The sequence below is a fragment of the Pongo pygmaeus genome, chromosome 6 (genome assembly GCF_028885625.2).
Source record: "Pongo pygmaeus isolate AG05252 chromosome 6, NHGRI_mPonPyg2-v2.0_pri, whole genome shotgun sequence".
Lineage (NCBI taxonomy): Eukaryota > Metazoa > Chordata > Mammalia > Primates > Hominidae > Pongo > Pongo pygmaeus.
Genome location: NC_072379.2, coordinates 4,232,784 through 4,259,483, shown reverse-complemented (window position 1 = coordinate 4,259,483; position 26,700 = coordinate 4,232,784). Strand labels below are relative to the sequence as shown.

The 26,700-nt window shown below is 53.6% G+C and overlaps 1 protein-coding gene across 4 annotated transcripts in view; it reads right to left on the bottom strand.

The window, feature by feature from the left end:
• Positions 1 to 26,700, bottom strand: part of SDK1 (sidekick cell adhesion molecule 1) — a 989,261-nt gene that overhangs the window by 86,914 nt on the left and 875,647 nt on the right. For all 4 annotated transcript variants that reach the window (XM_063667220.1, XM_063667221.1, XM_054494717.2 and 1 more), the window contains exons 31-35: positions 23,318 to 23,421; positions 20,020 to 20,090; positions 7,583 to 7,718; positions 6,094 to 6,153; positions 3,318 to 3,419 (exon numbers count right to left, since the gene is read on the bottom strand). In XM_063667220.1, the coding sequence (XP_063523290.1) occupies positions 3,318 to 3,419; positions 6,094 to 6,153; positions 7,583 to 7,718; positions 20,020 to 20,090; positions 23,318 to 23,421 (473 nt within the window). The remainder of the gene's footprint in view (positions 1 to 3,317; positions 3,420 to 6,093; positions 6,154 to 7,582; positions 7,719 to 20,019; positions 20,091 to 23,317; positions 23,422 to 26,700) is intronic.

Below are 26,700 nucleotides of genomic sequence, written 5' to 3'. Positions count from 1 at the left end.
ATGGAGGTTGCAGTGAGCTGAGATCGCGTCACTGCACTCCAGCCTGGGTGACAGAGCAAAACACCGTCTCAAAAAAAGAAAAAAAGATGCATAAAGGGTGCTTCAGGCCTCAGCCAAGTTAAACTGGAGGGGCTGCAGAGGGCACTCTGGGTGGGTGTGACGCTGTGGGAACCAGCTCTGCTGACTCTCAGCACAGAACTCTTCGAGCTCTGTGAGCAGTGCAGTGTGGCCACGTGGTTTGTGTGTGTGCATGGAAAAGGCCTGGTGCCATGGGCACGGCAAGTAGGCTTTCCTTTCCCTTCTGTGGGACTGCAAAGGGTGCAGGTGGCAGAGCCCAGGCCTCTGGGCAGAGGTGAGTCACGTGGAGGGCGTGGGTGCACTGAGGAAGAAGTGGCGCAGGAGGGCAGGCCTCTGGAAGGGAAGGCTGGAGCAGGGATGCACATGTTGGGAGGGGAGGGAGATGGGGGCCCAGCGGAGAAGGGAGAAGCCACATCTCACCGTGCTGCTAACCTCAGAGGCTGGGCTCACCTGCAGCCTCTGCAGCTGCCTCCCCACACCTGGGCTGTCTCAGCTGCACACTGCTGAAAAGCTCTTCGCTCCCCCACACTCACAGCGGCACACTCACAAGCCTAAAAGGGGGAAGGACCCCGAGTGTCCATCCCTGGAGGAGCAGACACACCAAATGTGGTAAATGCATGCAATGGGATATTACTCAGCCATGGAAAGAAAGGAAATTCCGACATCTGCTACAACCCGGGTGAACCTCAAAAACCTCACACTGAGGGCAAGGATCTGGACACAGAAAGACAAGCATTGCACGACTCCATTTGTACCAAGTATTGAGAACAGGTGAACATGCAGTGACAGAGAGTAAGTGAGAGTCCGCCCAGGGTGGGAAAAGAGGGAAAAGGGGGCCTGCTTAATAGGTATGGGATTTCTGTTTGGGAAGAAGAGAGTTCCAGTGATGGATGTTGGTGATGGCTGCTCAACATTTTGAATGCTGCTAAACTGCACACGGAGAATGGTTTACATGTTATACGCATCTTACCACAATGACAGACCCATACGGCCTGGATGTGTCCCTGCCCAAATCTCATGTTGAGCTACAATCCCCAACGTGGAGGTGGGGACTGGCGGGAGGGGATGGGGACGTGGGGGTGGGTTTCTCATGAATGGCTTAGTTCTCGTGAGATCTGGTCATTAAATGTGTGGCACCTCCCCCTCGCGCTCTCTCGCTCCTGTTTGTGCCATGTGGGATGCCTGCTCCCCCTTCGCCTTCCACCATAATTGGAAGCTTCCTGAGGCTGCCCCAGAAGCAGACACCACCACGCTTCCTGCCCAGTCTGCAGAATTGTGAGCTAAGTAAACATCTTTTCTTATAAATTACCCCATCCCTTTACAGCAGTGTGAGAAGGAACTAAGACACAAACAGTGCAGACCCTAGAACTGGAGCTGGGTGCTGGGCATAGAGCTGGAGCCGGGCACAGAGCTGAAGCCGGGTGCTGGGCATAGAGCTGGAGCTGGGCGCTGGGCATAGAGCTGGAGCCGGGCACAGGGCACAGAGCTGGAGCCGGGCGCTGGGCATAGAGCTGGAGCCGGGCGCAGGGCATAGAGCTGGAGCCGGGCGCTGGGCATAGAGCTGGAGCCGGGCACTGGGCATAGAGCTGGAGCTGGGCGCAGAGCATAGAGCTGGAGCCGGGCGCTGGGCATCCAGTCCTGTTGCCACTTGGCTGGCCCTGGCGCGACTCCCCAGTTTCCCGCACCACCCCTGGCTTCCCTACCACTTGCTGAAGCTATTTTCTCTGGACGTCTGCCTTGGTCCCTAACACTCAGGTCCTGCCCAGGTGCCCTGAGCCCCCTGGATCCTGGCGTCCTACCCCTGGGTGCAGGTGGACCCTCAGGCAAAGCTCCGACACCCACACCTGCTGCTTGCAGTTCAGACACTGCGGTTCCCGGCCCTTCTGTCCTGTGCTCCCCTTGTGCCACAAGCTGACCCACCCCCAGCCATGGGGGCCAACTGGGGCCCAGTCACCTGAATACAACTGGAGAGCACAGAATCTGCCATGGCCACCGTCCGCAGTAGCACCCACCCTTTACTGACGGCACCCTGACACCCCTCCTTGACAGCACCCTTGGCGGCCCCACCGTGGCCCTCAATGGGCTCCTCTACAGCCAGGTCCATCCCTGAGGGAAAGCCGAGCCGCACCTTGGTGGCTCTGAGTGACCCCTTTGAACACATTTTTGTTTAAAGAGAGGCAGAAATACTGCATGCTCTTGATGCCTCTCTCCACGCATCCTCATTTGTATGCAAATACTGCTTGACCATTCCGGAAAAAATCTGCTGGGCTTGACCCTTGGTGCTATTGATTGGTTCATAACAATAACCCTTCCCAATTGCAAAAGGTCACCTGATGTGTTTCCCTCCTCTGGCCCCCGCAGCCCAAGCTGCCCCTAACCCCCCACCTCACCCTCCCCACTGTGCAGCAGCTCCTGCTAGGCCGAGCCTCTGTCCTCAGGGACACTCTAATTATTCCGGGCCTGAAGCAACACGCTTCTAAATCTGCACCAGCGGAACAGAGCAGGCTCTGTGTGAAGTCCTGGTGTGAACACTAGGCTCTATGTAAAGTCAGGGAACTCTTTAAAGTCACCAGCTAGCGAGGAAGGTGAAGTTCTGTGGTCTCCTTCGCCGAAGGGATGGCGTTGCTCTCATTACTTGAGGCACGCTTGGCCCGGAGAGGGATAGGGACAGGATCTGATCTAAAAACAGCGTTGCTTCCCACTGTGAGCCCCACAGAAGGCAAGGTCCCTTGAATCAGACCCAAGAGTCACATCTTATCAAAGGGGTGGAGACAATCGCCCATGTGGCTTTCCAAGACCTAGAGAATGGGCTGTCACCAGGTTACCAGGCTGGTTCTGGTCACCAGGCCACTGCCGAAGCCCACTGAAGGACTGATGCAGGTACAAACATCTACCCCTCCAGGTAACGAGGTTCCATTTCCCACACACCTACATCACCACTGAGTTAATATCGCTTTCGTAGAGCAAAGCCACACTAAATATGATGGCTGCAGGTATCCAACAAACCCTTTAGGTCTCAAAAGCAAGACCTGACCATTCACTGAAGCTGTCAGGAAATTCCAGCTCTCAGGTGAGCCCATCTTTTCCCACCAGTGGCGTGGAGACCTCGGCCCCAGCAGCAATGTGTTCAAGGAGGAAGAACGCTGCTGGACACCTGAGGGGCTTGGCCACAGCGCACCTGGCTGTCCCCACCACTGTGGCCCTCTCTGGCAGTGGGGTTGGGGGTGCATGGAGCTTACCAGCCTCGCCGACAAAGACCTCCACGGGCGCGCTGGCTGGGCTCTCACCGATGATATTATAGGCGGTCATTATTACTTCATAGCGCCGGTACTTCTTTAAATCTGCAGGGTTGAAGGAAACACAGATCAGCTTCCACCAGGACCACCTTCTGTTCCTCCAAAGTTCCCCCTATGAACCACAATGAAGTAAGCAGCACCCTCCAAGGAGAGGAGGGGGGATTGTTAGAAATCTGTGAAATACCTGCATCCTCTGTGACCGGGGCACCCTCCTTCTCTCCTCCCTATTAATTAATTAAGCACCCACCACCATTAAGCAAAAGACGCACCCATCCTATCCTGTGTTCAGGTAAAAGGCAGCATGGAGCTCCCTCCTCTAAAGTAAAGGGTTTAGAACAGGGGTCCCCAACCCCTGGGCCACTAACCATGACCTGTTAAGAACCAGGTTGCAAAGCAGGAGGTGAGTGGCGGGTGAGCAAGCAAAGCTTCATGGGTATTCACAGCTGCTCCCCATCCCTCGCATTGCACCTGAGCTCTGCCTCCTGTCAGATCAGCTTAGATTCTCACAGAAGTGTAAACTCTATTGGGAACTGCACGTGCGAGGAATCTAGGTTGCGTGCTCCTTATGCCTTTCACAACCTGGCTGTCTTGCAGGTACGGTTCCCAATAGGGTTTGCACTCTTATGAGAATCTAATGCCTGATGATCTGTTGCTGTCTCCCCTCCCCCAAAGATGGGACCGTCTAGTTGCAGGAAAACAAGCTCAGGGCTCCCACTGATTCTACACGATGGTGAGTTGTAGAATTATTTCATTGTATATTACAATGTACTAATAATAGAAATAAAGTGCACAATAAATGGGATGCGCTTGAATCCTCCCAAAACCATCCCCCACCACCTGGTCTATGGAAAAATTGTCTCTCACAAAACCCACCCCTGGTGTCAAAGTGGTTGGAGACCCCTGATTTAGAATACATAGCATAACCTGGGCCCGCCTTTTGGTTCAGAATTACTCCTTGAAATTATGAACAGATGGAGTAAGACTGTGGCATTGAAAATAGAATGTAGAAAGACACTGGTAACCAAAGGCCTCTGAGACCTTAGCGGCTGTGTCCTGGGAAAGAATGGGCGTGGGCTGCCGCACACAGAGAACTCCTCAGGGCAGGGGGCCAAGTGCCAGCTCCGCACTAAGTGACAGGGTGAGAATAATTGACCTTTAAGCCAAAACATTCTGGAAGGTTCTCCCACTGGTTAACACTGCTCTGTGGGTAGCTTGGCTTTTCTGAGGCCCCAAGTGTGTGCCTGGCACCTTTGTGCTGGTGTGGATGGTGGTGCGCTTGGGCCTGCAAATTGTGCCTCCTGGCTGCCAGCTACCAGCCCAGCAGAGCTTCCGTGACTCAGGCCCCCATCCTTGGAGGGCTGCCTTCAAAGAGATGCTTACAGGGTCCACCCATGCTGTGGAGTCAGTATCTCAGCACGCTGGAGCTGTGCTGCCTTGCAAATCACTCCCACCCCTGCAGAATGCCTGAACACAGCACAGGCTCGGGGAGGGCCAGCCCCTCCCTCCTGCCTGGTCCACTTCCCAAACCAGCCAAGTTCCCTGTGTTGAAGTCAATCACATTATGGCTCCAGGTCTAGCCCCTAAGTTGGATTTTGAAACTCCTCCCTAGCTGGGAATCAAAGGAGAAAAAACGTGGTTTGTTTAAAGGGCGAAGGGAGGCTGAGCGGAGAAACAAAACATGGTCTTTCATTCGCTGGGATATTATTCAGTCTTAACTGAGATTCTGATACCTGCTCTGACACGCATGGACCTTGAAGACATTAAGCTCATGAAACAAGCCAGCCACAAAAGGACAAATACTACACGATTCCCCTTCTATGAAGTCCCCAGAGTCGTCAAATCCATCGAGACAGAAAGTTGAATGTGGGTGCTGGTGGGGAGGGGTATAATGAGTTAGTATTTAATGGGGACAGAGTTTCAGTTGGGAAGATGAGAAAGTTCTGGAGAATGATGGTGACAGCCACATAACGGTGTGAATGTGCTTAATGACACTGAACTGTACACTTAAAAATGGTTAAGAAAGTCCATTTTCTGTTATATGTATTTTACCACAATAAAAAAAGGAAGAGGCTGGGTGCAGTGGCTCACGCCTATAGCCCTAGCATCTTGGGAGGCTGAGACAAGAGGATCGCTTAAGTCCAGGCATTCAAGACCAGCCTGTACAACATAGCAAGACCCTGTTTCTTAAACAACAAGAACAACAACAACAAAAAACAATTAGCCAGGCATGGTGGCACAAGCCTGTAGTCCCAGCTACTTGGGGGGCTGAGGCAGGAGGATCACTTGAGCCAGAGTTCAAGGCTGCAGTGAGCCGTGATTGCACCACTGCACTCCAGCCTGGGCAACAGAGTGAGACTCTGTCTCTAAAAAAAAAAAGTAAAGAAAAGAAAAGAAAAGAAAAAAGAAAGTGGTTTTTTTTTTGTTTTTTTTTTTTAGAAAAAAAGGAAGAAGGAAGTTGGAGAGATCTTGTTCTATCTGGCTTTCCTCTGTCCCAAACTTGAAGACCAGATATTAGTAAATTTCCCCAGCCTCTGTTTCTAGAAGCTTCCTCTCCTATCCCCCTGGTGGTTTGGTATGTGGAGACGCAGCATTTGAGAAGCGATTCCAGAAACTGGAGCCATTAATCCAGGCTGGTTTTCCCTTGCACTGAGAGGCCAGCTGGCTCTGGGCACAGTGTGTGCGCCTCACGGCATGGGCCTCCCGCTGAGAGCGCACTTACGTGTTAGTTCACACATTGTCGATGTGGAGCTGCTGTTCACCGTCTTGAAGCTGCTTTGGGCTATTGGGGTAAGCAAAGCAGAAAGGTGGTTAGCACGCAGGGACACAGCCATCGCAGGTGATGTGCGGCAGGAACAAGGGAGACAGGCGCCTTACTGGGATGCCAGCCGCTTCCCATGCTGTACCTCCCAGGGCAATAAAGACCCCGCTGCCACCCAAGCTTTCCACCAGCTACCGGTGGAGGGGCTGCCGCACCTCCTCGTAAACAACAAGGCACCCGAGTCCCAGACAGGTGGGGTGTGCTCACCACTCTGATTCAGTGAAACATGTTAGTTTTTGGCATAACTTAGCACTGAGTGGCAGGACACCTTTTCTCCCGGTCACCCCGGGGCAGGTGCAGCTGACTCATGCTCACGCAGGGAGCCCCAGCTGGAGGAGCCGAGCAAACCACCTCAGGGAGAGCTGCACGACCAGGTGCATAAGCCCAGCTGCATCCCGGGGTCCTTCTACTGTGCTGTTTTGATTTTGCGGCAAAGCCCAGGGAGATGCCAACTGTCTGGTGGTCAGCAAGGGCCACCTTCGGAGTGTGCCAACAGTGCAGACACCAGTGCTGCAATTTCCCATCTTCAACATTCATCAACATCACACCTGGCATCGTATTGGGGTCAAGCTGTGTGAGCATAGGAACTGCCGCCGTCTGTGCGCATGGCCTTATGGAGGGAACTGGGTGCGTGGAAGGCCCCGCGGCTGGCGTTGGTGTGTGAGGTAGGCAGCCCTGGTGCCACAGGGATGGCAGAAAGCGGGAGGGCACCGTCCACACGGTGTGTTCTGGAGTTGCTTCTTCACTCTGTCCCCGGCACGAGGATGTCAAGGGGCAAAGAGTATTTTTGTGACACTGTTTGGTGGGTGCCAGGAAATGAACCCCCTCTAACCTCCATCCAACAGAGGAGGGGTGGGAGCGGGCAGGGCAGCCGTCCCTCCCCAGGGTTCTAGAAGCTGTCTTGAAGGCAGCTGGGCCCTCGTCAGAGCAATGATCATGGCGCAGTGCAGGCAGAGCCAAGATCAGCCCGGGGGTGAGCACCATGGGCTCCATGCTAAGGCTGTGTCTGGTACAGACAGGCGGGGCCTGTCCCTGGACTTGGGTTTTGCAGCAGGTTCCCACTGGCCCCCTGCATCCATCTCAGGCCCCAAAGCCCTTCCCCACTGACGCCACGAGCGTGCAGTCACTGGAGCCCTGGCAACTGCTCTCCCCTTAACACAGTCTGTGGCAGACAAGGCCCCTCTGCCTCCGCAGCTGCACCCACCTGCTGCACACCTGCACTCTGCATGCCGCTGGCGGGTAAACCCGCCTGCTCCCTGTTCCTGAGGGCAGGGCTGCCTCTTCTCCAAGCCTCCTCCGCGGTGTTTCCCACTATGATGTGCACTGAGCAGATGCCGAGGGTCCCCTGGGAACCTCCCTCCCTGCACCAGGACAGAGGGGACAGTCTCACCTGTGAGCTCAGCACGTAAAGCTATAGGGCTTTTGAGCGTCTTGGCCTCGGTGCCTGACCCGGCTTCATACTCCAGCTCCCTGTAGTAGATCCTGTATCCCTGAAGAAGGCCGTTCAGGCTTTCGTCCCTCGGAGGCTGCAAAGACATCACACCGACTCAGACACACCACGGGAGTCAACCCAGCTGGCCTGCGCAGGGCTCACCTCCACCCGTTTAACCAGCCAGCTGCCTAAAAGGAAGTCGCGGGTTCCAGCGACAGGTGTCAGATTCGTCAGGATGAACCCAGGCAGCTCCCAGGGCACAGCACCAAGCTGTAGAGATACTCTCAGAATTCCGGTTTTCATGTGCATGCGTGTGGGGACATGAGCATTTTGTCCCCTGTCCAGCTCAAATCCTCAAATGAGCCCCCAGGCCAGGGCAGGAGTCTGGGGACAGACACAGACGGCGAGGAGGCTGCGGGCTGTGTGGTGAGCCCAGAGGAAGGTGGAATCTCAAGAGGCGGCCTGCTCTGAAGCACCCACCAGCTGACCCCACTCTCCCTCACTCCCCTGGCCACCCAAGCTGTGGCTGCCATACTGTACCCCTCACTGACGCCTCCCCATGCCAGGCCACCCCACCATGCCTGACTCAGTCCTCAGACTGGAATCCCCATGGCCCCTCGCATGATGGCTGGCCTGGCCTATCATCTTGCAGTCCGGTGATCTGTTTCAGCTGCCCCAGGCAACCAATACACCCTTGCCATCCAGTTCTCACCCTGCAGTTCTTACCAAGCCATGGCCAGGCGCTCACTAGACACACATTAGACTCCCATGGAATACGGAGCATAGGCAGGTAAGGAAGTGGAGGTTCAGGTCTTGCTGGAATCTAAACACAGGATTATGAGACCCCAAGATCTGCTGTCCACTTTAGGATGTGGCTGTTCGCCACTTGAGACCCAGCACAAGGCTTGCCTCTTTCTTCAGTCGGTTTCTGTTTATAAGTAAATTTGGGGAGAATGTTTCCATGTAGGAGACAAATCTGAGACTGAGAAGGGTCCTCCCACTCCAGGCGGATGCCCTGGAAAGCCTCAGTGACTTTTGCACTCATCTGGATGCTGAGCCTCCGAGCATCCGGTCTCTCTTCTTGGGATACTCAGATGAGGGATAAGGAACAGGAACCTTCTAAGCTGTGACCAGAAGATGGCTGAAGACGAGGCCATGAAGCCTCGTCCGAGGACGGATGTGCATGGAACTTACGGTGTCACACTCACTGTGAGGCACCTGCACTGCGGCACCATCCTGCTCCTCGGGCAGAGCCACAGCTTTGCCACACGAGAGCCCCTTTGCTGTGGGTTGAACTGTGTCCCCCTAAAAGACACGCTCAAGTCTAAGCCCTGTCGCCTGTGAACCTGACCTTATTTGGAAATAGGGTCTTTGCACGTGCAAAATTGGTTATGACAAGGTCCTACTGGATTAGGGGAGGGTCCTAATTTGATGAGTGGAGGGAAATTATGAGAAGAGGGAAGTCTGGACACAGGACACACAGGAGGAACACCGATGAAGACGGGGACAGAGACTGGAGTAATGCGTCTGTGAGCAAAAAACGCCAAGAGTTGTCATCGGCCACTGGAAGCTGGAAGAGGCAGGAAGGATCCTCCCTGGAGACTTCAGAGGGAGCAGGACCCTGCTGACACCTTGAGTTTGGACTTTTGGCCCCCAGAGCTGTGAGAGAATAAGGCTCTGTCCTTTCCAACCACCTAATGCGTAGTAACTTGTTTTGCAGCCCCCAGTAAATAACACATCCTTGCAATCCAAACTCTCTCTGGTCCTCACTATCTGAACCCAGGCACCAAAAGGGGTTGGATGTTTAGAGAAATCGCTTTCTCTTTGGACTCTTGCTACTCACGAGGCAAAACCCAAACGTGGAGGAAGTGGTATTCTTTGTTCCCTAGGCTCTCCAACAGAATGGCTCGGATAGTGAGGGGGGCTTGCACTGTGGTAGCAACGAGGAACAACACTCACACGCGCAACACTCACGCATGCAGCATGCGACATGCACACGCCAGAGGGGCACTGTGTGTGCCCGGCAGACTCAGGAGGTTTTGCAAAATGAGGCCTGCTACCACGTTAGCTCAAGCAGTCCCCAGGCCACTGCCATGCAGGGCTGCCGGCAGCTGTCCCTCTCTGCGGACTTTCTGACCCCCTGTGATGCTCCCAATTCAGGAACAGCACGACGGGATATAATCCTCCCTCAGACGCAGAAAAGCATAACGGGAACAACTGAGCGGACTTGCTGGGTCTTTGCGATCTGTGTCTGTGAGGCCCTGCAAACCCACACCCTTAGACACTACTCCAGCCTGGACACAGCTCCGCTCCTGGCACAGGGGTGTCGGACCCCAGTGAACAAACCCAGGGGCTGAGAGAGCTGTCGTCTGGGGGGTGGGGGCGCATCTGAGTCCCCTGTGTTCCCCCCACAGTGTGCTTGTCAATGCCCCACAGCCCTCTTCAATTTTGCAGAAAGTTACAAGGGTCACGTATCCATCCTGCGGGCTGCAGCCCCAGGTCCGAGGACTCCCGCTGCCTACCACAGACCAGAGATGGGGAAATGGCACTGCCCGGCATTTGGCTCCAAATTCTCAAATGGACGGTGGAGTTGGGCTATTATCTGGGAGGGACTTTTTTTCTGCTGGCTTTTCCTTTTCTCTCTTTACCCTTCATTGGCCACCACCAGCGGCTGAGGGGACCTTGGTGCTGGCTCTGTTCCAGCCTCTCTGCTCTGGTGCCGGCTGGCCGCCTTCACAGGGCTGGGGTGTGCTCAGACACCAGGCCAGAACCGCCGAACCAGAGCCCGGGACTTCAATGTCAAATGAGGCTCTCTTGTTTTTTTTGCTTTTTTTTAAGCTATAAAAAAACAAGACACCCAGCTAAATCAGAATTTGAAAATGATTGTTCTGGAATTCAGATGTAACTGGGCATCCCAGGTTTTCTCTGGATACCCGCTCCCTCCCCGGCGCTGCTTGCCTTCCATCGGGACAACCTACAGATGGAAATGCTTTTCAAAGCGCCTCCAGTAATAGAGCTAGAGAAACAAAGCAGAAAGTGAGCCAGCACAGATGAGGGTCTCTCCAGGGTGCGGTGTACCCGAGGTGGCAGCAGACGATCACCAAGGCACGGCAGGGTCCCTGGGGCATGTGGCCAACCCATCTGCCCACACCCTGTGGCCACTGACCCCTTTCTCCAGTAGGGAGCCCTTCACCGGCTCAAGGGGTTCCCACCACTGCTCAACTTGCCAGGAAAACAATAAAATCCAAACCTGACCAGGGAGCTATGAGTTTGGGAAGCTGAGAGCTGGCAGAAAAGGAAGGAGTGAGAATTGGAGGCACAGTCCAGAGGCTGGATAGGGGAACAGGTGGGGGAGGCTACAGTGTCTGCTGATTTTACTAAATGCTCTTTTCCTTTTCTATGATTTTTGACAACAAAGCAGTGTTTGGGATGCCGGCAACAGTCACTCACAGGTGTACTGGGCTGCTCACTTGCTCCTTCTCCAGCTCACCCATCCCGGGCCCCCAGTCCTGCTCTGCACCCCGTCCCTTAGGGCTGGGCATGTCAGACAGTCTCCTAAAAACTGGGGGTGCTGACGGGGTTCGTGTCCGGTTTCCTCCCTGTGGAGTCTAGAGAATCACGTTCAGAGCAGCTTTTAGGTTTTCAGTTGTTTTACTGCCACTCTTTAAAAATTAGTCCCTTGTGCTAGGAGTGGGCACCAGTCAGTATCACATGCAACTGTAAACTGGCTCCAGACAGAGTCGTGATGAAAGCACCACCAGAGATGTGGGGGCGCGGTGGAAATCCTGTGTGTGCATAGCACACACACACTTGCACATCCACTCACATCACCACACAAGGGGGTTCTGGGTAGTCTGTTCTTTCTCTCTTTTTGAGACAGGATCTCACCCTGTCACCCAGGCTGTAGTGCAGGGGTGCGATCAGAGCTCACTGCAGCCTCGACCTCCTGGGCTCAAGCGATCCTCCTGCCTCAGCCTCCCGAGTAGCTGGGACTACAGGCCTGCATCACCACACCCAGCTAATTTTTAAATTTTCTGTAGAGATGAGGTCTCACCATATTGCCCAGGCTGGTCTTAAACTCCTGGGCTTAAGCGATCCTGCAGTTTGCTCTTTCAAACTCTAGCCCTGGTTATCTCATGGGTCACAGCTGAGACTGAAATTAAAACCCTTATTCTGTAAGGCATCCTTCTTCAAACACAACTGTTAGCCACACTGAAATAGAAGGTTTACTTAACCTCCTTCTTAGAAGAAATACAATAGATGGAAAAGTTGGAAAAGTCGGTATGTGAAACTGAAGAGAGGCGATTCTCCGCAGGCCATCTGGATTTCAGAGAGAGGAGACAGAGTAGTTTCTGCACTGAGCCCCAAGGAAGTGTTCTCCATGGCCATGTGCTCTCCATGGTCATTCTGCTGACTACGTCCACCCTAAAGAGTACAGTGCATCTGTCCTGTCCACCAGGAAGGCCTGGTGCTCTGGCTCCTTGAAAAGCTGCACCTGTCTCCTCACACTGACTCACCAAGAGCTCAGGGCATCTTACTGGAGGAATGCATACAAACACTGAGCTCCACCCCTCGGGGAATGTATTCCAGCCTTGCCATCTCATTGCATCTAGGAGATCTCCTGAGCTATCGTGCACCGGGTGCCAGGGAGTGAGTGAGGAAGGCGGCTCTGAAGCCTCAGAGACGGTGAGCTCACTGCCGGGAAGAACTGGAGGATAACTACAGGGAATGGCGTTTGAGCTGCCCTTGGAGGAGGAGGCGGCTTTTGATGAGGGGAGAAGGGCTGGTCCTCTGCGAGGCAGGCACAGTGCCTGGTGTAGCCCCACTAGACGGCAGCGAGGGGCATGAAGGGCAGGAGCAGGTCTGGGTGGGTCTAGGAGCAGCAGCCAGGCTACAGGTACAGTTCCCAGCGCCTGAGCCAGGACTAGCCCAGGCGCCGGGTCATTCCCCACTTGGGTGGGCTCCCCAGAAGGAGACTGGCCAGAACAGAGCTTCCTCCAATCCACTGGAGCCATGGATGAGCTTGGTGGGTTCCTGGGTTACTGCTACTCCCGGTAACAACCAGTCTTGCAAAAATGCACACACAGGAGCCCTTTGCTGAATGAGAAATGGCAGTAACTTCCAAGACCCTGGGGGCTTCTGACTTTCCTCTCCTGGGCCCCTGACAACAACATAGCAACACGTCCCCGCTAACAGCTTTCACCCAGCACACGCCTGTGCACCCAGAGAGCCTGCTTTTTTGCCCAAGGCTCCTGGTCTGCCCAGATGGTCCCAGGCGGTCCTGCTGGGAGTCCTGTCCTTGCTGTTCACACTGATGGTGGGGTGGGAGTCGCTGGAGTCTGGGCAGTGAAGATGAGAGACCTCAGCTTCCATTTCTGGGCTCTGGACTGACTATCAGCAGGACGAAGAGGCGAGCAGAGAGATCAAAAGCTTACAGCCGGGGCTCTTTAAGTACCAGCCAAGTAACCTCGCCCTGAGGTCACCTTCAAAGCCTCCCTCTCGCCCCAGATTAGACCCGCAGCAGCTCCAGGCACTGGGACCTCAGAAGCAAGACTGTAGAGGCCTCCAGCCAGCTCTGCAGATGCACAGATGAGACAGGATTACAGAGAGCGCAATTTACTTTTGGGGGAGGAGGGAAGCTTGGGTGGGATGGGGAGGGCTGGATTCAATTCACCAAAACTATCAACTAAGCAGGAAGTTAGGAGGTTGGGAAAATAAAATGTTCTCCCTGGGCCCAAGTGTGGTTTCCCAGCCTCTGGGGCTGGAAGATGGAGGGGAAGGGGCCGAAGGTTACTGATCTTGGACTCACAGATATTTCTAGCCAAGGCGAATGAGACAATTTAGAGGTATAAGAAGTGGCCAATCCCCCTCGCCCAACAGACACAGTGTCCATCAGCCACTGGGCTGGGGCCACATTTGGCCAACAGGCTAACTGATGCTGTTTGCACCAGAAATCCCTGAAGAGTCAAAATGCATCCCCTCCCGGCAGGAGTCTTCCAGGCCTGGGGAGGGGGTACAGGCGGCCGTACCCCCAGAGGGTGGCTTTCTTGAAGGCAGCAGCTGGCGGACGCCACTCTGTTAGCAGGTGCCATCTTCCCAGTGGGAGCCTCACTTATAAAGGGTCCGGTGGCTTCATGGAGATGCCCAGGCCTGCCTGCATGGGGTTCTGAACTGGGTTCAACCACATTTTCCATTCCTGGACTTTGGGATTAACCCGTCTGTAATTCATGAAAGAGGCTCTCCAACTCCGGAGGTGCTTGGAGGCATCAGTAGGGCAGCTCCATGGAACCCACGAGGTCAAGGTCAGGCTCTAGATTCAGGTCCTGGCCTTGCAGCCACTTTGCAGTATAAGCTTGGGCTGGCTGCTCAAACTCCCAGGCTCAACCCCATGCCCATGACAGGCAGAAGTCTGGCCAGATGGTCTCCAGAATATTATATGACTTTAAACAAAAGGTTCGCTTTGCACAACAGACCTGTGTCCCCAGCCCTTCGCATGTCTCTGACTCTGCATATGCCCAGGGGCAGGCCATGTTTGGGTCTTGTTCATGTTTAAATGCCCACAGCACCTGGGCCAGGCCTCAGCCATGGTGGATGCTCAGTCAGAGCCCTGGGGTGGAGTGGGAGTTGCCGGAGTTCAAGATGACCTCATCTGTGTGTCACTGCACCCTGGCTTGGCCATCTGTGTGGAGAGAAGCTTGAAGGGAACTGGGAGCCCTGCCTCAAAACACCTTCCCTCTGCCTGCCACGCCTCAAAACACCTTGCATCTGCCAGCCATGCCTCAGAAATTCGCCAGCAGCCTCCTGGAGATTCTTCATTTTTTTTTTCAAAAGCCCGTTTTTTTGGTTGTTGTTGCTGTTGTTGTTTGTTTTTGTTTTTTTCAAGACAGAGTCTTGCTCTGTCGCCAGACTGGAGTGCAGTGGTGTGATCTTGGCTCACTGCAACCTCCTGGGCTGCTCACTGCAGCCTCCCGGGTTGAAGCGATTCTCCTGCCTCAGCCTGAGTAGCTGGGACTACAGGCGTGCACCACCACGCCCGGCTAATTTTTGTATTTTTAGTAGAGATGGGGTTTCACCATGTTGGCCAGGATGGTCTCAATCTCTTGACCTTGTGATCTGCCCGCCTCAGCCTACCAAAGTGCTGGGATTACAGGCGTGCCAGAGCAAAAGCGCCTGTTTAAATGCAAATGACCTGGTAGGAGTGTGCCTGGGTTTTATCACCAGGTAGGGGAGGCAGGAAGAAGTCTATGTTCTGGGGAAGACCCGGGAGGGTGGGCATCTTGGAGGCCGCAGGGTTGAGTGGAGGGAAGGCCTGAGGGTGGGGGGAAGCAGGACCTGCAGGGAAAGCCTCCCTCCTTCCAGCTGCCTGAACGGTGACCCCGGGCCCCCTGCCGTTGCTGGCCTCTGTGGAACCTCCCACCCAGCTCTCTCTGCTGAGGTATGGGAGCAGCGGGGCAGGGCCTAACTCTCCCAGTTCTAGAGACAGGGAGCTGGGCTGAGGGAGGCTCAACCACGTGCCACTGGCTCCTGCGAGTTCAGGCAGAGCAGGTGCCCAAATCCAAATCTGATCTGGCCACCGTGGTCCCCTGGGCCGGAAGCTCAGTGAAACCGTCTGAGCTTTCACTTTCCATTCTGTGCCTTCTGCTTCGTGGAGAGTAGAACAGGGATTCTCTCCGGAGTTCGGTCCTGATGGTTCCGAGAGCACAGGAGGCGCAACATGCAATCCCCGTGAGACACAACATCAAATACCAGTGACGTCACCCGTGAGCCTTTCCTCAGGCTGTGCCGGGGGCCACGCGCTTCTCCAGCCTTTCACTGCAGAGACCCGGCCGTCCCGTCAAGTGCATTCAGGTGCCCCTCCGGCCGGAGTTAGTTTCGTTCCTTCCGCTGTCTTCCCAGCAACGCCTTAAAGAGCCCACTGGGCTTAATGAAACCTCTTCACATTCTGCAGCCTGCCGCGGTCCCCTCTGGAACTCAGCATCCCATGCAGGCGTTGGTCCTCTGTGGGTGATGGCACAAGTGAAAAGAAAAAGAAACAACCCCAAGATGTGTTCTGAAGCGACGGGATGCCTCCCCGCCTTTGCCCAGGCAGATGTAACCCTCCTCTGGGAAGGTGCCTGTTACGCTGAGAGCCTCCCGCATAGTGTGATCAATTCCTTGGGATTTTTTTCTTTGCTAGAAAACAGCCTCAAAACCCATTACAGGCTGGGCACAGTGGCTCACACCTGTAATCCCAGCACTTTCGGAGGCCAAGGAAGGAGGATCTCTTGAGTCCAGGAGTTTAAGACCAGCCTGGGAAATACAGTGAGACTCCATCTCTATGAAATTTTTTGAAGAAGTAGCCAAGCATGGTGATGCACACCTGTAGTCCTAGACACTGGGGAGGCTGAGGTGGGAGGATCGCTTGAGCGCAGGAGTTGGAGGCTACAGTGAGCTATGATTGCGCCACTGCACTCCAACCTGGGTGACAGGGAAAGACCCTGCCTTTAAAAGAAAACACAAGGCTGGGCGTGGTAGCTCATGCCTATAATCCCAGCACTTTGGGAGACCAAGGCGGGTGGATCACCTGAGGTCAGGGGTTTGAGACCAGCCTGGCCAACATGGTGAAATCCTGTCTCTACTGAAAATACAAAAATTAGCCAGGCGTGGTGGTGCAGGCCTGTAATCCCAGCTACTTGGAAGGCTGAGGCAGGAGAATCACTTGAACTCGGGAGGCAGAGGTTACAGTGAGCCGAGATCGCACCACTGCACTCCACCCTGGAAGACAGAGGGAGTTCTAATCCTTAGCTTTCAAACAGAACTGGACCCCATGAAAGGCAAGGATTGACTGTCCTACTAAGAATAATCAAGCCTGACAGTCTACTATGGGAGGCATTTAAATGGGTCTATAAGCCTTGAAATTACAGCCTGTGTTTGTTTGTTTGTTTGTTTTGAGACAAGGTTTTGCTGTTGTTGCCCAGGCTGGAGTGCAATGGTGCCATCTCGGCTCACTGCAACCTCCACATCCCGGGTTTAAGCAGTTCTCTTGCCTAAGCCTCCCTAGTAGCTGGGATTACAGGCGCCCACCACCACGCCTGGCTAATTTTTGTATTTTTAGTAGAGACAGAATTTCGCCATGTTGGCCAGGCTGGTCTTGAACTCCTGATCTCAGGTGATCCACCCGCATCAGCCTCCCAAAGTGCTGGGCCTGTGTTTGCATTTTAAAAGAAATTACTAAAACAACAAAACAAAACAAAACAAAACAAAACACAAAAGGTTTACAGGTGAAACATTTCATTTGGAATGCAAATCTATATTTAAACCTAGTTTCTTTTTCTTTGTTCTGTTTGTTCTAATGCAGTAAATTACTCATAATTTTAATTATACTTCAATTGCCTGGCAGTTGACAAGCATTTATTTCTACAGGACGTTGTATTGACCACCTCCTGCTCTGGTCTTCTTGCAATTTGTTTGTTCTGTTGGGCTCTGGAGGGGGACGGCTGACGCACACACCAGCCCAGCTCCTCCAGGCGGCACTAGGCACGTCCCTGAGCTGTCCAGCAGCACCAAGGGGACCTCGAGCCCTGCACCGTCCGCTGGGGCTGACAGCAAGTGATGCCTTCACAACCATTGTTTGGAGGAGGTGACGCATCCCAGCCCTGATGCTCACTGCCTTTATAGGAAAGGAGCTTACCTAGGTAAAGTATTGGCAGGCTGCCGCCATGTCTACAAAGAAAATGTGAATTTTCTGGTAGGATTCAGCATGGTACAAAGTGCCAATGTTCTTGTGGTTGACCATGTTGGTGCAGGCTGAGAAACGAGCACTTGGGACTTTGCATTTCCATTTTGAATGTCTCTGACCTCCTACCGGAGACCCTCACGGGAGTCAGGGCTGAAGCTCAGGTCTGGGGGTCTAGCAGCCCCCAAAGACTGGAGATGTTGCATGAGACCTGAGCTCACCTTTGTGACCTTCTGTGCTTACAAAGGAGGAACCTGGAGCCAGAGGAGCCTCTCAGGGCCACAGTCGCCTGATGGCAAGTTGCAGGTGGGTCCTTCGTCACTTTGCCAGTGGCTTCCAGACAGATCAGGGGCTGTGGCTTCCCAGGGGCAGGGGTGGGGCCCAGGCTGTTTTCGTGGTTCCCACTCTGGATCCCCTACGCTCTGGTAAGCTCAGCAGGGCTGAGTGCCACAGAAGTGCTCTTCCAGTTCCACCAGGAGACACTGGGACATTCTTTCATTGCCTGGAAAGGTTCCTATCCTACCCAGAGAAGCTGGATCCCTTAGCAAGAGAAAGGCAGCCAAGACGCAGCCCCGCACACCTCCACGGACACTTGAAGGAGATGACACGCTCTTCACAGAACCCAGCTTGTTAAACGCCTACTCTCCATCCCTCAGATAAGTGGCAGTAGCAAGTGATTTGAGGCTGAATCACATGAATTGCCACTTTCATACCTCAAACATGGTCATATTTCATAGGATCATACAGCAAGACGGGGAAAGCGGAGCCCCTCCCAAGCTCCCCCCAGCTGGCCCCACCCACAGCCCAGCCTGGCTCTGCTCACCGGGTTCCTCTCTGGCATCTCTAGCACTACGCACCTGAAGCCCACGCCCAGGAAGGCTGCGGCTGGCGCTGCTCACTCAGCACATCTCTCTCCTGGCCCAGCAGGCATCTCTGGCACCTCCTGTCCTAGCCTGGCCCTGGGCCTCATCCTCCATGCTGCAGAGTGAAGCCACTGTCCCTTGGAGTGGCCCTTCTGCAGGGCCCTGGGAGACGCTCTGTCTGGGACACCTGCTGGTGGTCTCAGCTGTGTTTCCCAGCATCCCTTCCGTTTCCTGTAGCCCCTCCTTTCCACAGGACCCCTTCCTGCCTCCCCCATACCAGTGGAGGGCATGTGGCCGGGACATCCCCTCGCTCTCCAAGGCCATGTCCAGACCACTGTTCCCCTCTTGATTTTCTCCTGACTTCCCAAACCATCATTCCCACCTGCTGCCTCGGGCACCCTGCCATTGTCCTTGAAGACAGCATCAGCTCCGAGGAAGAATCTCGTGCCCACCAGACCGCCCTCCCGAACCCAGCTCCCAGCAGCCACTCCTAGGCTGACCTGGCCTCGTGCCGCACCCACCCCATGCTGGCCCCATCCCACTGTGTTCCCAGCTCCCCTGCACAGCAGCCCCCATTCTGGCCTCAGGAACTTCCCTGTGGGCCAGAAACTTTGACTCTGCCCTCGCGCTTGGCCCCCTGCCTGTCCGTCTGTTGTGTCTGCCGCCAGGCCAAGCTCCAGGCCTGGGGAAACTCAACATCTGCCTGTCCCACATCCGGGCTACACAGGCCCTGGGCTGAGTCCTCCACGCAGCTCCCCGCCCCACTCTTCAGCTGGGATCTCCCTGGGGCCTGCAGCCCTTCCTTGGGCAGTTTTGTCCCTGTTATATTTGTCATCAATGTACTTGTTAGTAAGCATTGCCCAAAATTGAAACTAAGGGAAAGAGATGGCAGCATGTCCTTCAATGCCTTACTGGAGCATTGCTGAGCAGGCCCAACAAGGAGTCTGTGATTATCTGGAAGAATATGCCTTTGTTTAACTCACTGCACACTGGAGATTAAAGACCTAGATTTAGCTGGGCACAGTGGCTCACGTCTGTAATCCCAGCACTTTGGGAGGCCGAGGCGGGTGGATCACCTGAGGTCAGGAGTTCAAGACCAGCCTGGTCAACATGGTGAAACCCCGTCTCTACTAAAAATACAAAAGTTAGTTGGGTGTAGGGGCATGCGCCTGTAATCCCAGCTACTTGGGAGGCTGAGGCAGGAGAATTGCTTGAACACAGGAGGCAGAGGTTGCAGCGAGCCTAGATTGTGCCACTGCACTCCAGCCTGGTGACAGAGTGACACTCTGTCCCAAAATAATAATAATAATAATAATAATAATAATAATAATAATAAAGACCCAGACTTTAGGAAAATATGTACAATCTGGTAGATATTTTGTCTGGTTGCAGATGACTTCTCTAGAAAAGCTAACTCCAGCGGTTACAGTTTTACTGCCTTGTAGGGCGATAACCAATTTGTGTATACACAGAGGCCTTGCTCCAACATCCTCGGTGAAATGCCGAGACATACCTAGTTCCTCCAATGCTCTCAGACTGGCCTCCCCATCCTGCCGGTCCCTCCTGAATAAGGGGAGTCAAGTTCATTCTCTACGTGCATCGCAGTACTGCTTCTAATGTTTTGGAAATTACACCAAGATGATAATCGACACCATTTCCCCCTCGCGTTTTTGAGTCTGAGGGGATGTCTCCTTGGTTCTACTCTCAAACGCTTAGCTCAGGGCTCAGCCTGCAGTCCATGCCCAGCCATCGTGGCTGAATGCGCAGGGAAATGAGAATACATTTGACAAAATGTACGTGATTCCCCGCGCTGTTACCTGCCACTGTATCAGGACAGAGGACGTGGTGTGTGGTGTCGCTGAGACAGATCCTGGTGGCTCTCCTGGAACTGAAACACACAGAAGAGGAAAGCGGGGGTCAGGGTGGTTGTTATGTTCCGCCGCCCTTCCCAGGGCCACCCTCAGTGAGTGTGGGAGGCTGATGAGCCCTGCCTCCTTCCTTCTCCAGGGGTCCCCTTCTCCTGCCATTCCTCAGGGTTTCCCAGAGCCTCTCCTTCAAAGCCTGTCCCCGGGATAGGAGGGACCCAACCTTAACAATGGCCCCGAGAAACAGACCCAGACTGGGCTCTCCCTGTGGTGGCCATTCTGAGAGCTGCCCCTCCAGTGAGGCTGTCCTGGAGCTCTCTGGCTCGACACCCTCCCTGCAAGGCTCAGGTCTTCTGGGAGAGAGGGGGAACATATCTTTTTCTTTTTTTTTTTTAAGATACCTAGGTGAGAGCTACTTTTCCTGAATAGGACACATGATCACACCAGGTCACTTGATTTGAAATGCTAAAGGGCTGTCAGGAAAGGAGGTCGATTTCTGGTGAGGTTGCAGCTGGCTGGGACAGCAGGGTGAAGTGAAGGGGGGTCTGTCATGGTTCTGCTCTGCTCTCTGGAAGGATAAGGTTGGTTTGACCTCTGCCCATGGCCATGCCCTGCACTCTGGCCAAACTAAACTTCTTGTCATCTGCCACATCCATGAGGCCTTCTGTGCCCCTCTTCCCTGCCTCCTCTGCTCCCTCCAAATCTGTGTGGTACTGTCTTGGCATACTGAACTGACCTCTTATGCCTCCCAGCTGTAAGGTCCCAGGTACCCAGCAGAAGTGCAACACGCATTCTGTGTCCAGTCCATATTCACTGAACGGAATGAGGATGTTCTTCCCACAGGCCCACTTGTGCATCTAGCAGATGCCTCTCCACTCAAAACCCAAGATTTAGTCCCGGGGTCACCTGCTCTGTGATTTTCCTCTGGGTGCCAGGCACCCCCTCCTCAGCCCTGGCAGTGCCTGCATCAGTCACACTTCCACCTTCCCCGTTCTGCTTTAGGGATGGGTCTCCCTCCAACCCCCTTAACCTCCTGTGGTTCCGGCTTAATGGTGGGCCCTCTAGCCAGCTTCCTGATAGCCTTGGTGATACAGCAGTGCCATTACAGGGAGTTCTCAATGTCCTCGAGTTGTGAGGTTGTGCAAGGAAATAGAAATCACTATAAAAAGAACTGTTCATCAGTAAACTGTCCACATACTCAGAGGACTCTCCTTATCTTGCCAAGGGTTCCCCAACCCCTGGAGAGAGTCTGTGCCTGTCAATCTCTAGATAGTGTAAGACAATACAACACAAATACAATGCAAATCCATTGCAAAGAGAAACTGCACATTCCAGGAAAGGTGATGACAAGATAGGCGCATCAAAGCCCGATTTGAGTATCAAAGGATAAGAAAGGCCTCTGGAGTCTGAAGAGGCCCTTGAATATTTTTTTCAAAAATGGTACTTTTGGATGCCGCCCTGGAGGTCAAAGGAGGCTGTTGCACTTTGCTCTCACACAATCTGCCAGAGAGATTACGACAATGACATCAGCTTGTGTGGGTTTTTGTTCTTTATTCTAAGATTTAATGCTGAGTTGCAAACATTACCTCAGCTGTGTTAAAGGTAAGGTTAAAACGAATGCATTTATATAGTTTTTGTTTTGTAATTTAGTTCCCGCAAAGCCTTTCCCTTGTGGTTTAGTGTGAAATTGGTCCCCACTTTAAGTAGATTAACCAGAAAGGCTTTTCCAGTTACAAGTAGCCTTCGCCTCCAGGTTTGCTACAATAAAGTGGTGCAGTATTTGCATGTAACCTGCACACATCCTTCTGAATACTTTAAATCATTTTTAGGTGTAACCTGCACACATTCTCCTGAATACTTTAAATCATTTCTAGGTTACTTATCAGTCCTCCTACAATGTTATAATTTGTAACACTGTTATATAACAATGTTACAATGTTATAATTGTAGGAGCTCTCATGAGTAATCTAGAAATTGTACAATGTCATAATATTCTCCAAATACATAGTTGTTACACTGTATATCTTTAATTTGTATTTTTAACTTTTTTTCTGAACACTTCAATCCACAGTTGGTTGAATCTAAGGATGTGGGACCCTTGGACAGTGAGCTCCCGGGACTGAGCCCGGATCCTCAGGGCCCAGCAGGGCTCACTAAGGCCCTGGACCACCCCATACACCCAGGACAGCTCCTCTCTTCCTCACTGGCTTTCCCCAAAGCTCCAATAAACTCCCAGGATTCGTGCTCAGAAAAGAGTTGGGTGAGAGGCAGGAGCCACAGAAGCCAGCCAGTGCTTTTCCAGGGGCAGGTGCACTTTTCCTGGGAGCACAGCTGGGGCCTGTCGGAGGCTCTTGCAGGTTCTGCTCTGCTGGGAGTGCAGGGTTTGCAGCAAAACAGCCTCTGCGAGTTGCTGAGAAGCCGGGAATGGTTTGCTCAACCCCTCTGCTGGTCCCTGAGGCCAAGGGCGGCCTATGTGAGAGAAACCACACTTCCAGGTCATCGAGACAGCAGAAGTGGAGATGTGAGGTCACAGGGTGAGCCAGTTGGAAATTGGTTTATTGGAAAATTCTTCCACTGGAGTGTTAAACGGAAAAGACCGTGCTTTGGGCATAGGCTGCGGGAATGATGATGAAGCGCTGCTGGGAGAACTAAGTACTGGGTTTCCAGCCTGGGAGCTGAGCTATTACCCACCATCCATTCTTTTCCATCCCACCCGTCCTGTGATCACCGCTGGACGCGGCTGATAGAGCTGCCTCCTGGGCTCACCCCAGGCCTGGGCCACACAGAATGACAATCCATCTTCAGGCCCGATGCTGCTGAGGTAGGATGGAGCGGGTGAAAACGCCACCTGGAGCTCTGAGGAGACCTCACTTCCCATCACTTACCTGCGCTGTTGTCAAAGAGTGGCTCGTGAATGAGAAAAATTGGGAAAATCTCTTAAAACCCAGCTACCCGCTGACCTTTATTTTTAATGACCCTATCAATTATTCAATTTCTGGGATGCTAATGGATAGTAGGGGCTTTGGAAGCCAATCAAAGAAACTTCCATTCCATTTGGAAGCCCTTGAAACCTTGATTTATGACCACAGGCTGTGCGGAAACCCTCCGAGCTGTCTGTCACTAATGGAATTCTACTGCTTGCCACTGCTCCCTGGTGACCCCTTTCTGGCTCAAGACGAAAATGGGGCCTAAGTGTCTCGGGCTCCAGGGGCAGTGGCCAGGAATGTGGTCTGGGCCCCGGGCTGCTCACCATCCTGCAGTGTGGTCACTGCCTCTGTCTCCGAACTGAAGTCGCTGTCCCCAATGTCATTGGTGGCTTTCAGACGCAGCTTGTAGGAGGTGAAGGGCCTCAGTCTGCAATGTGGAAGAGACCGTGACTGCCGGGGCCCTGCCACCCTGCCCTGCCCTCAGGCACTCCAGGTGAAGCCCTGGGAAGAGGGGCAAATCCCTCCCCTGCCCTGAGAGCTCTAGGCTCCTGTGTGGGCCCAAGACAGGTTAGCAAGGAGGCTGTTCTTGGGTCGGACCCAATCACTTCCTAGGTGCAGTGAGCAGGGGCTCGAAGGGGACCCTGGACCTGTCCTGGGAGAAGCCTTTGAACACCTGGATGGTCGAAATCCTCAGAGAGAAAGGAGCTGCACAGAGGGCAGGGAGTGCAGGGCGTCCTGGCCAGGGGGAAGATTCTGCTCAGGGCTCCTCGGGGAGGCCCTGCCAACCCCTCACTGGAGCCACCCCTGCACTCTGGTCGGCACATCACTGCTCTCCAAGGGATCCAGAGAATTCCTCAGGAAGAGCTAATTCCCCGGGCCCTTGTGCTGATCCGGAGTATAAAATGAGCTCCTGCCTGATTCTCACGCTCTGTCCTCCTGGAGCTCTTTACTGGGCCACACCCAGCCTCGCAGCATTCTCTAACGTCCACTTCCTGCCCGGCTGCAGGCAGAGACCCACCGGCCCTGCATCCCTACCATTCACTGGGGCTGACGTGGTGCCAGGTGCTTGGCGAGTGCAACCCCTTTCAACCCGTGCGAACTCTGGGAGAGGAGGCATCATTATTCCCGTTTCAAGGATGATAAAACTGAGGCCCACTGCTGCAGGACTAGTAAATGGCAATATTCACATGTCACTTTACAAAAGACCACATCCCTGTCAAGCGTCCAAGTGAAAAATGCCCCCAGCCCTTCGATGGAGATTTTAACGGGACTAATGCTTCCCTGAGGTACCTTCTGTTGTTAGCACTTGAGGCCTCCTTCCATCTGCCCACCCACCTTCCTTCCTCCCTTTCTTCCTCCCTCCCTCCCCTCCTTCCTGCCTTCTCTCCCCTCTTCCTCCCTTCCTGCTTTCCTTCCTTCCTTCTTCCCTTCCCTCCTTCTCTCCCTTCTACCTCCCTTCCCTCCTTTCTTTTCTCTTCCCTTCCATTCCCTCCTTCCTTTCCTTCCTTCCTTCTTCCCTTCCCTCCTTCCTCCCTCCTTCTCTCCCTTCTCTCCTTCCTTTTCCCTTCCCTTTCTTCCTTCCTTTCCTTCATTTCCCTTCCCTTCCCCTTCCTTCCTTCCTTCCTTCCTTCCGTCCATCCGTCCAGCTATTCCACATGCAGTGGGTCTCCTGTGCCAAGCCCCATGCCATGCCTGAGACTAAGACTTCAGCCAAACTCTTCTGTGCAGACGATGCTGGGATCTTGGTGAAGCCCCAGCCGGTCAGGGACCCGCCCTGCAGCCCATGCTCAGTCACTGGCTGGGTCCTCTCAGATGCCCTTCATTTGACTTCCGAATGAGCAAGTGAGGAAGCTGCTCTGTTCTCCTCCCTGGCGGGCAGCGGCTCTTCATAGATGAGGGCTCCACCCTCCTCAGCTTCCAGAACAGAAAACTCGGGGTGCCTCAGGACTCTCAACCTCTGTTACCCACATCTAAAAGTCTCCTCAACTATCACTCTAAACCGAAGCCCTCATCACCTGAAACCCAGTCTTCTGTCCTCACTCCCAATGGAATCTGTAAACCAGTGGCTTTCAAACGGAGCCCTGTGGACCCCCAGGACTCTGAAGCCTCTGACATCCAGAGCCCCACACGGCCCCCATCAGCCAACAGGAGCTGCATGCCCATCAGGTTTATGCATTCGGCTTGGGTCATATTTGGTTTAAGGGAAGGATTCTGCTTTTTAGAAAACTGATAACCAATTTTGGAAACCATGATCAGATTCTATTCCTGCTTTCAGGTCTCCATCCTGCTTAAGACCAGGTGACAGTGTTTCTCTACCAGCTCACACCTCAAGGCATGCTTTTCCACTGCAGCCCTCCAGAACCTAGTCTGGTCTTGCTACTTCCCAGTCCCTGACCGCAGGCACATCTCAGCCCCTCTACACTCAGCGTCCACAACTGGAAAAACAGCCACAGGAGGCAGCTGGCCTTGGTCCCAGCTTTAATGGAGATGCTTCTGAAGTTTGATCATAAAAATGACCTTTGCTCCAGGTTTCTGGGAGATAGCCTTTACTAAGTTAAAACAAACAATTTCCCCTCTGCTCCTAGCATCCTAGGAGTTATGTTGTCTCATCTGGGTGATAACCACGTTTTCTCCCGTGACCTCCCTGCCTCGTCCACCTGCGCCGCCCACCATAGCCCCACTGGCTCCTTCTCCTCCTGTACCAGGAGGCGGCAGAGTGGGCCTCAGGAACATGGACCCCGAAGTCAAACTGCGTGGCTTCTACCTCCCAGTTAACCTCGGACAGCATACTTTGCCTCGGTTCCCTTATCTGGGCTGATAACAGCACAGGCATCGTGAAACTGATGTGAGGCTTAAACTCAGGTGAGGCACTCAGCAGAGGGTCAGGCGTGTGGTGCAAGCTCGCTAAGGATCAGCTGTTCCTATAGATCTGTAAGTATCCGCTCAGATGGCCGTGCCTGCTGTCCCCTGTGCCCTGTTCCTTTCCTTCATCTTCTGCATCATGATGGGTGACATTTCCTTGACGATTGTCTGTCTCTACAAGACTCAACATCCACGAGGACAGGGACCAAGTCGGCCTCCTTTCCTGCTGTACCCCAAGAGCCAAGAACACCCAAGAGGTACTCAGCAGATCTGTGGGAAGAAGGATTGAATAAGGATGCTATTCCCCAACTGCGAAGTTTCTCGGGCTGGGGTGGGGGGTTGCCTATGAGGACATGTAAATACCAGCGTCGTATCTGGCACACAGTAGGTGTTGCAGAAATGATTGGTTTACTTATTTATTTATTTGCAATTATGCTTACTTATTGATGTATTTGTTTCCTCACTGGCCTCTGGCATTGAACTGTAATTATACTCAGCACTCCACTGTTTAGTACTTAACGCTTTGCTATGATTTGGGGGTTTGGAGCCACACTGCAAGCTCCTTGAAACCCCTCTTTCTCCACTGTCCTGCCTGGGTCTGGCACTGAGCTGGGCACACGTGGTGTGCCGTAAGTATGTGTCAGGTGGCTGGACAAATCAGCCTGGCTCCCAGACAAATGGGTTTGGGTGCGCAGGAGGACAGAGAGCAGGGTTCCTAGCGTGAGGCCTGTGTTTTGCCGGACTCACTTCATTCAACAAGGATTGATTAAGTGTCTCTGCGAGCTGCAGGGAACACAAAATGCGGATCTGCGGGAGTCAACCCTCTCGGCGGAAGCCACGCCAG